We start from the raw sequence: 10,560 nt of genomic DNA, 5'->3' as shown, positions 1-10,560 counted from the left end.
AATATAATGTAAAAACAAGATTACATAGAAGAATCATTTCTCAGTTTTAATTGACAATAAATGTTAAAAACATGTTAAATTCTTGGTATAGAAGCAAACAAAAAGCATCCCCTCTAGCAAGTCTACAAAGACATACCGATGAGGTGAGTGACATCTCTCTTCCACGTAATTCCTAAACATTGTGATAAATTGGACAATCAAACATTTTCATACCTACGATGTAGAAATCACAAAAGCTGACATGCCTATTTTCAAAAGTTGTTCAAGTGAATGAACAAAGTGCTTATTACATTGGTCACGTAAATATATCTAAAGACAACAGACCGAAGTTGGAAGAGAGATAGAGATTTTAAAAAAGGTCCTAGGCTGTCAGTAATTTGTGAGAATATTTTAAAAAAACATCCATTTTCATTCCTGAGTTTTAAAAATAAAAGTGGGTGAGTTGTGTGCAAACTAAGCATGGTTCAAAATGTGCTGAAATCTCGTGAAAAAAGATGCAACAAATGATTTGAGAAAAAAAAAACAACAAAAAAATATATATATATTTATATGGGGACTTTTCTCCAAACTTCAATATGGAGAATTTTTAAAAGCATTTCGTTACATCATTAAAGATATATATGTTTATATTTTATTGGCAATGCTTTGCTTCTTTTTTTCTTTAACTTTAATATTTTCCTGTTGTGTCAAAATTCATGGCAAATGAAAAAAATACATTCATTACAACAGGTTTCAACAGCCATAAAGAATAACAATAATTTGTTTGGTCATCCTTGAAATTCATTCTTCTTGACTTAATTCTCAAATGTGATATTATCTATTAATATGATTCTATTTATGTTTTATGAATACTTGCATAATCATTATGAATTTTCAATTTTTTAAGGATAAAAAGAATATGAAATTACTTACCAGTGTGTGGCTATGTCCAACTCCAGCCTGTCCCGGTCTCTGCTCAGGTCGGACAACTCCCATAGTTCCCGGTGTGCAGTGCAACAGACGATACACATGTTCTACTATCCCCAACCCTCGAACCAAATTATCACGCTGAAGAAGGCCAGACAGACGTTCCAGTTCCTCATCTTCAACTATGTCCTGAGGTTTGAGAGTATCTACTGGCTCCAATTCTCGAGCATCCTTAATTTTTGGTAATGAAAATATATTTAAAACAGAGACAATAAAGATCCACATTAAATTGGAATTTATTTTCTTGATTTTACATGAATGTCTATGACTTCATTGTAAAAGTACTTAAGCCATTATAAAAAAATTCAATTCCATTACCTTGTTAAAGGATAGTTTATGGACTTAATTTTACTTGATAAATATGGAGACATCAAACCTTCTTTTCTTATTTAGTCATTATTAAGCAATTTGACGTACATTAATTTAGCTTTTTCCAATTTATCATACCTCATTATCAAACACAAAATATTGAATGAATCAAGAAAAAAAAAAGAAGAAAAAACTTATATTATGAGGATATATTTTGAAATGAACAGACAATGCAAAATCATGTCTGCAAGAGATACTCTCACTAATTAAGAAAGTAAATAGACTTATGATACAAAAGCCCAATAACATGTGTACACAAATTTGATATACCGCAACTTAAATAAGCCATTTCAAAATGGAAGGAAGGAAAACATTTATCGTGCATGATCACCAATAATATATATTAAGACATAACCAGACAGCAACACCTTTATAATTTTATTTTATATATACATTCACACGGTACTAAAACAATCTATATAAAAAGTAAATAAATGGTATTTTTAAAATACACAAAAGTATCTGTGTCTGTTTTATATCCGACACAAACATGATACAGTCATAATTCAAGTAAGATAAGAAAGACATGTAATAGTCATTGCAGTGGAGAGAAAAGCTTATAAAAAGAAATAAGAGAGCAATCAGCCATTCACTTGAGATAAAGTAAGTTATAAGGAACAATGTAAGGAAGAAAAAAAGAAGAAAATAACGTTGAAAGATCATGAGCTGATAGGAGTTGTTCCTTTTCTCAGCAAAATGATCGATGCTTTTCATTTTCTTTTCTTTTTTTTTAAACTGCCTAGTATAGTAGGACTTACTCATGACAACTTTTTAAAGTAATATAAGAGCATGCTCCTCCTCATTTTATAAGACCCAAGGTAATAGTTTTAAATGACCATCGACAGGTTCTGTTTATCATATGAGGGGAGGAGGAGGGGGGGAGGGGGAGTAAAAGCCTTCTGATAATTGAATTCACAAACTGACATATTTTACATGAAATTGCTGAATTACAATAATAAGATTATTATAGACATTGGTACATAATAAAGCATTTTTGAAGAGTCTTTCAACTTTGAAAAATAGAAGAAAAAATTAATAAAGTTTAGAACATGCACTATTAGCAAAAGAATATTGTTACACGCATAGGAGATAATCATAAAGCTGAAACGAATTGTTATGATTGTATTTCGATGAAATTAATAAAAATAATATATAAAACCAAATAAGATAGAAGATAATGTATAACATATCCTGTTTCTGATCGCTGTTGTACAGACTGGTTCAGATTGTATTTTTTTAAAACAATTTTTGTGAGACATGTCAAAAAGTGAATGTCAAGGAAATAATAAAATAAATTCACTTATTTCTCATTTCATATTCAATTTTACAATTGTTGTTTTAACTTCCATCTTGTTAGGTCAGTATTCATACAGGAATGTTGTTTAAGATAAAAAGAAATTTCTGATATCTGGGTGATTTTTCCCAAACAGGACTCCTACTATACTTTCATTGTATTTAATCTCCAGTAAAGGGTTGTGAAACTTGGCATAGGCCATTTAGATCAAGTCACACAGTGCACTTTAAGCGCTTGGAGTCTGGTGTCTCTGAGTTATAGCGCTATATAAGTTTTCAGCATTATTATTATAGTACAATTCGGTTTAGATCAGAAGATTATTAAATCAATTCATCCAAGATTTTTCTCAATTTATACTTGTAGCTCTGACGTCGCAACTTAAGCCTATACCCATTATGCATTGTAAACAGTATTTTTTTTATTTTGTTAGTATAAAACAAAAATGTCTAGATGGACAAGGGGGAAAGCACTGATGATTAATAGCTTCAATGAACATAAAACAAAGAAATTTAAAGTGCAAATGTATAAGATAGGGAATTTTAATAGTCTGTAACTTGTCTGTTGTGTTTATATAAGAAAAGTTTTCATTGCAAACGCCAAATATTTTGCATCGTGTTTTAATGGCCATGATTTATGAACCTACAAATCCTCAACGCTTGGACTTTTATTTTTGTAATGTACATCAACAAAAATTTTGGAGTCTTCTAAAACAAAACAAACAAATGAGATGACCTGTTATTACCTCAAAAATGTATTTTTAAATTTATTGTCAGAGTGAGTGCAAATTCTACCAAAAGAGTGCTACTTAAAGATGAACGATCTGGAATCTATTCTGCGTTCTCAAAGCTAAAGTGGTAATTCCAATTAACATTGTGATGAGACTTCAAATCGGAGTGAGTAGTAATCTAATCCAATATCTCCCAAATGACCAAACTTACAAAGTATTTTTAAAGAAATTGTCTTTGGTAAATATAATCTTCATGTCATTTGACTGTAGTCCACTTGCTTCCAACGTGTCATCGATGGATATCGTGTTAGACATAAAAATACCATTATCCAAAATTTAAGGAGTTTGAAAAGGCATTAACTTTCTACCATTTATTACATGTTTTATAAATTATTTAAACCTAAATACAAAAAAAAAAAAAAAAAAAATCCTAAAAACCAACTAAACAGATGTATGATTATGCCCCCATGTGGATGAGTTGAAAATTAGTTCAAAAATAAAAGGTGTGTTAAAATTAATGAACTGGTTCCTGAGAAATTTGTTGTAATGTGTTATAAGGGTACACTAGTGGCTATATATTCACAGAAAAATATGTTGGTTAAAAAGTGCAAATTTACCACGCATTAATGAATTTATTTAAAAATTCACATATATATTTGGAAAGAGGAATTATCTGCTAGTCCCAAAGTGAAGGCCATGCTTAAAATGCGCGTATCTCAGACAGTGATATCTCAATTGTCTTAATTTTTAGTTCATTTCTAAAACATTCAATTAGTTTTTTTTATACGATACATAATGTAAGTTAGATGCACTTCATTTATATTTTAAGTAATTGTATAAGTATTTGTCTCACAATATCTTATTCTTATTCTTCTCCACATAAACCCACTGAGCATCCGTGTTGATGTTACATAATATCATGTTGGTTCAATTTGCTCAAATTGATTAAAAACTGGTTGATATCACTTTGCAATCTTAAAATAAATATTTATGATTCTTAATTCGTTTTTCTTTGGTGAACAATCGAAAGTTATTTTGATTACAAACAAATATTACATATCAGGTTTTAACCAATGATAATCTTCCTGTATTTTCAAAAATGTTTGATAAAATATTTCATGCCATGTGATATATAATTCACGGCAAGTGACTTTTCACTTACGAAAATCTGGCTTTCTTTTGAGATAAATGATTTTAAAAACAGAGCACACAATACGAGGTTAAATTTTTAGATAAATAAACCCCTTACTTTGGTATGATATAAAAACTTGCAGACGATACATAAAAAAGCCTTTGAATTATATGTCACAGAAAGAAAGATGTCTGGATTTCATTTTGACTATTTTTTTTTTTTTTGACATGTTAGAAATCACACTTACAATAATGGGGGCCACAGTTTTAGAAAGCTGAAATGATGTGGTGAATTGGTAGGGTATTGTAAAGAAAAAAATTACTTAGATATGATGTGAACTTATGAATAGTTTAATATGGAAAATGAACATGACTAGAAACCCTGAAATTTCAAAGACTGCGAGAAAACTACTGGTCATGATATTTTCTCTTATCTGGTACGGTATAAGAGATTGAATTGTCTATATGCAAAAAACCCCCAAAAAACTGGCTTTAACTTATATACATTTTCAATATTACCTATGCCACAATTCATTTAAATATAAAGAAATCTATGTGGATTGACAATTGATTTTGTATAGGTGCAAAACAAAAAAAATTGTTCAAGAGATGAAAAATATTTAAATTTGTATAATTAAGTCCAAAAAAAAAAAAAAGAAGAAAATTGTGAACAAAATAGTTTGGAACTTCTAGTTTTAAAAAACTAAAATGATTAAGGGGTACATTTTGATCTAGAATACCTAATTGCATAATCTTTGTGATAAAAGGTAAGATATTTGGGTAAAAGGATTGAGAGAGTAACCAAGAGCTAGGAGATATATGTATTTATATATATAGATAGCTTGCAAGCGGGAAACACCTGTAACTTACAACTAATAATGTTGAAGGTGCTGAATGCGACTGAAAGCAAAATAAATTAATGCAGTAGTCTAATCAAAAGAAAAACAATTGAATCAAACATCTTAGATCAAATCATCAATAATCATCCTCTATTTTTACCATTTTGATAAATACATTGTTTATACAAATGAATTTTTAGCAAATTTGTTTAACTTGTGAAAAAAGTTTCAATGATAAAAACAAGTAAAAGTAAAAAGATCAATCTAAATCTTAACTTTGTTTCTGTATATCAACCTACTAGAAAACTTCTTTTTTTGATTACATAAGGAAAGGGGTAATGATTGTGTGCTATGTGTTTCTTAAAAAAAAAAACAAACAAACAAAATACTTTAATTACTGCCCTACATATGTAGATGTTGTTGCTCGAAGCTCAAAAAAAATAAAATAAATATCAAAGTAAAATTGAATGTAAGCTTCAATTTAATAAACGAAAACAGATAATGTGCCCTACCTATGGCATTTTGATTGGAAATCGGTCAACTAAAATTTGCAAATTTTGATTAAAAAAAGAACTCATGACATAGAAGCAGAAACAGCAACTTTACACTGGAAACACTGAAAACAAATTACACAAATAATAAAGATACTAACTTCAGCATGCTGACGTTGGCTATTTAAATGTCGTAAAGGAAGAGTGGGTCTTTGACTTAGCCTCCGTTTACGTCCTGGACTTTCAGGGCGCACACCATCTTTCTTAGCTTTCCCCCTTAACATCATTTCATTTTTCTCTTTTTTGCGCAAAAGCTCTTCTCGTTGTTGTCTGTAAATGAATAATTATATGATATTATTGCAGAATATTCATGTCATTCTCTCTTTAGAATCTTTCATTACCAGTTATAAAATTTGTTTTGGGCTGGAAAACAATATGCTACTAAAACGTCATTGGATTCTTTAACAACAAAAAAAAAAAAAAACCTATGAGAAGAATCAGGTAATATGATTCCAGGTTTCGATTATTTCTTAAATAGTAGTGAGGGTTGAATTCCTTCCTTGTGTTAATAAAATATTTTCTCATGAGTTAAAAAAAAAAATGACGCATATCCAAAGTAAACGAAGAATTTTTTTTTTGGACAAATTGCATTACCAATTACTAGAGACTCTGGTTAGTACATTCAATAAAATATTTTCAAAATTTGGTCAATTAAATCTGTGAGACTTAAGTCATTCACCATTTTAAGAATTGAATTGAAGACACTGAACTTCAATAACGTCACTGTAAATTAGTGCTGATTATATCAGTTTAGGTAGCATATGAAAATCTATTATCTCCAGAATATTGAGTGTCTTGACTCAACATACATATGGTGGAATGTTGAAACAAAAACATGAATTCCTGAAAACAAATAAATAGATAAAATAAGGTACAACCAGAATATGATCAACAAACTAAAACGCACCTTGCAAGTTCTTGTCTTGCTCTAAATGCTGCTGTTTCTTGGAATAGGGTGCCACTGCTGTGGAAGTACTTGTCATATTTCTCTGTGCCAGGCATTGGAAAAATTCTCCGAAAGTTTCCAAGATGGTTGTCCTCATACCGTTCCAGCTGTTCTATATATTGAGTTTGAGCTGCTTCCATTTCTTCCCTAATGAAATTTGGACAAAATAGCATCAAAAACTATGAATATATAAACCTCGTTCATACATATTTAAAAGGATTACAAGATTCTATATCTAATTGTTTAAGAGGAATCTTTTTATGATGTTAAAACTCATAAACGGAACCTAGAAGATTAGATTTCTCAATGATCACAATAAATTCAAATAAAACGTTGGGTCAAAAAAGTCATGGCATATGTAACTAGATCTATGCATGTCATTTTCAATTATCAAAAAACAAATGATTAAAAAATAATTTAGAGATTTGTAATTGTGAGGAATTAGCAAGCAAGTTATATAGCTATTACTTGATAACAATCCCAAGCTGAAAAATATCAAAACATTGCATTTCCTTTTACTATCATTCAAAGTAGTAAAAAATGTTTTACTTAGTTTCTTTCTTGATGTATTTCCCAAGCAGCCTATCTTTAATGCGTTTCCTCTCTTCTTCAAGACATTTCCTGCGATCCACAGCACCAAAATTAATCAGTCTCAGAGTATCGTAGACGAGTGTTCCCTTTATTTCTCTGTCTAGTTGGGCGTCAGTTGTAAAACTTGGAGAATGATTCACCTAGAGAGGGGAGATTATTATCTTGTGTAATCAAGAATTTGTTCTAAATATTTGCAACAATTGTGCAACAATTATCAGACATCAGAAGGACATAATTATGTTTCATGAGAAACAGCGAATTTTCTTTGTTGACAGCAAATCAAATTAATTTTAGAATACATATATTATGTATAATATTAATATTTTGTCTTTCGAATTATTTCTCTGGCACATTAATCAGCTTACCTCCAGTATGCTTGGCTTTAACTTCTTGTCCAGCAAGACATCAATGCCAAGTATTTCAAAACAGGCAGAGCCTCTTATGTGGTTGGGGAAGCATGAACGATAATTGTGTTTGAGGACAGAGTGAGCTGATATAACTGTTTTGATGATGACGTCATCGATGTCTGCCCACATCCTGTCAACATCATAACCCTTCTCATTCAAGTATTTGTTGATGGTGCTGATTCTCCTAATGAAAGCAAATGAAATTAAAATAGCTGCAATCATATGAGTGATGTTTGTTTGCTTGCTTGTAATTAATTTTTTTCTGTTTGTCATATTTTTAAGGCATCATAAGGTGCTTGCAGACATCTGTAGTCCATTCCAAGTTCCGTGTGCACAGAATATTGCAAATTCTTCCAAAGTTATGAAATGTGGTGTCATGATTTTTTGCACACGAGCTTATAATTTTTTTCAATTTTGAATATGACAGTGATAGATCAAACAGTTCTGTCAAATTATCAAATTCCTTTGATCTTTTTGGCGTTTAAAAAAAATTATGACTCAAACTGTTTACAGTAATGGAGAAATAATCACATCACAGTGGCACTCAGTGGCGTAGCTTAGCAGATAATTTTAGGTTGTTTCAAATATTGTAACAATAGATCGAATTAATATACTACTATATACTACTTGACATGGTTGAAAAAAGATTCACAGCACTTTATAATCTATGTTTTCCCAGGTGGACAATGCACATAATATAATATGTTGGACAACGCAAGCAGCCCATTATGTGCTTATAAATTCTTCAATCAAAGACAATGCTGTCAAAAACCAGAGATATCCTCCCAATTTTTATGCCAGTCTATGACAGGGCAAGGAAAGTTGTGTGAAATGCCTTTCAAAAAGATATAACACTTAACTAACTGTTGACTAAAAGGACTCATAAAGTTTGCACAAGACATATCACGAAAACCCACTGGTCACCCATCAAGTACAGTATATATTTGCCATTCTTGAATTATGCTTACTGCTGGGTGCTTTGATTGTAGTAATGTGAAATATCACAGAATCTTAACTTTTTCTATACTCCTCATTGTGACAATATCTATATTATCAGTTTTTATGAAGGTAGAAATCCTGGCAGCATGCTGCTACGCCTCTGGATTTCACCTATTAATTGTAACAATTGTTTATATCAAGTTTGTACAAAGTGTACAATTTGCTGTGTCATTTTGAACCTGGGTGGTAGTTTTAGTGAGTAGTGCTCATGGATCTCAAGAAAATTAAACCCCCTGGCCATGTCTGTGGGCGAGTTCAGCAATTGTAATCACTATAGAATTAAGTGTGTGTATATTGCTAATGTAAAACATCCGAATGTTCACTCATACCATAACAGGGTTACACTCAAATGGTAATAACAAGAAAACAGGGCACTGGCACTGGTGGACATACAAATTTGTAGAATGATTGACTCAGTAGCAGCATCCAAAGATTACATTTTCAATATATGATTTTCTATCCAAATCTTAACTCGTTGACAATTGAGTTTATCAATCTGAAACATCCCTCATTGGAGGCAAGAGTCAGCTGATATTTTGGAAACAATGGTTTCATTTTTACTAATATATAGATATCAAATGTGATAATAAATATCTGGATGTGTATACACGGCAACTAAGGGCTATGTCCCTTTTTAAACACAAAATAGTGTAATTATTTCCATGAGCTTTTTTTAAGCACTACACGATGTCTGTAGTAATTAGTTTATTCATTCTTCTAAAACATTTTACTGGATTTCATTGTTTCAGAACATTTAAAAAACAGTTTTTTATTCATTTATCAGTAGTAGTTTCTTTACATCAGTCAATTACCTTTTACTCCCCGCCTCATCGTCTCGGATGAAATCTTCGCTGTGTTTGTTGATTGCATAGTTAGTCAGATGCATATACACATTGTCCTGTTGATTGAAATAGCAATTTGATTTGATGAAAACTGCCATATTTTTCTTTCATAAGGTAAACAATATGTTCGCTATTTTGAAAATATATAATGATCTAAAGCTTTTAAAAGAACAACAACAACAAAAAATAAAAAAGATAAACAACAAAATACAAATACACAAAAAAAAAGAAGCTGAGCACGAGAAATGGAGCTATCTGAAAATAAAATGCTTAAATGCCAGGGAGTACTCACTGTGTTGTTATGACTGGGTTCACAATATTTATTGGTAGCAAAACGAGCCAGGCCGTCTTTGAACACAAAAATCCGAAGAGGGTCACATGAGGTAACTAGTGTGTAAATACGAAGGTCAAACTTGAATCCATCAATCAAAAAAGGCTGAAATCGAAAGATTAAAAAGTTAATTTATTATTAAGAAGCGTTGCCGTGAAATATTCTTCTAATTATTTGAGCGAATTCTGTATGAAATTCCTAATCATGAATCCATGAGCTCATGGATAAAATGAAAATGCATCAAACAAAAAGTGTATTCCTGAAAAACTCACCCTTTATGAATCTTTTTAAAAAATTATTTTTATTTAACTACAAGTACGCTTATACATATAGATAGCAACAGACCATGATGGTTGGGGATCTAAAGTGTCGCCTTATGAGTAGTATAAGCACCAAGAGAAATAGCAAGTTAGTTGTACAAAGGGTCTATCATATGGAAAATACAGTGGGACTTCAGAATCAGAAACCTCTCCAATCAGGAAACCTTGCATATCAAGATGAAATTCCAGGGAACTGATTTTTTATTTTCTCCATAATTTATTCCTCTAATCTGGGAAAACATCCCTG

At 30.9% G+C, this 10,560-nt stretch overlaps 1 protein-coding gene across 21 annotated transcripts in view; it reads right to left on the bottom strand.

The window, feature by feature from the left end:
* LOC144965980 (tubulin polyglutamylase ttll6-like) overlaps window positions 1-10,560 on the bottom strand; it is a 43,838-nt gene that overhangs the window by 15,743 nt on the left and 17,535 nt on the right. For 9 of the 21 annotated variants that reach the window (XM_078901903.1, XM_078901915.1, XM_078901916.1 and 6 more), the window contains exons 8-17: window positions 9,955-10,098; window positions 9,633-9,718; window positions 7,780-8,005; window positions 7,373-7,554; window positions 6,785-6,970; window positions 5,979-6,147; window positions 5,358-5,387; window positions 4,736-4,762; window positions 913-1,137; window positions 137-172 (exon numbers count right to left, since the gene is read on the bottom strand). In XM_078901903.1, the coding sequence (XP_078758029.1) occupies window positions 137-172; window positions 913-1,137; window positions 4,736-4,762; window positions 5,358-5,387; window positions 5,979-6,147; window positions 6,785-6,970; window positions 7,373-7,554; window positions 7,780-8,005; window positions 9,633-9,718; window positions 9,955-10,098 (1,311 nt within the window). The remainder of the gene's footprint in view (window positions 1-136; window positions 173-912; window positions 1,138-4,735; window positions 4,763-5,357; window positions 5,388-5,978; window positions 6,148-6,784; window positions 6,971-7,372; window positions 7,555-7,779; window positions 8,006-9,632; window positions 9,719-9,954; window positions 10,099-10,560) is intronic. The other 12 variants (XM_078901907.1, XM_078901912.1, XM_078901921.1 and 9 more) reach the window with 5 other exon arrangements.

This window comes from Berghia stephanieae, chromosome 2 (assembly GCF_034508935.2).
Source record: "Berghia stephanieae isolate SIO BIC M18660-M18661 chromosome 2, UCSD_Bste_1.3, whole genome shotgun sequence".
Taxonomy (NCBI): Eukaryota; Metazoa; Mollusca; class Gastropoda; order Nudibranchia; family Aeolidiidae; genus Berghia; species Berghia stephanieae.
Note: the sequence above shows the minus strand (reverse complement) of the source record. Positions and strands in the feature narration are given on the sequence as shown.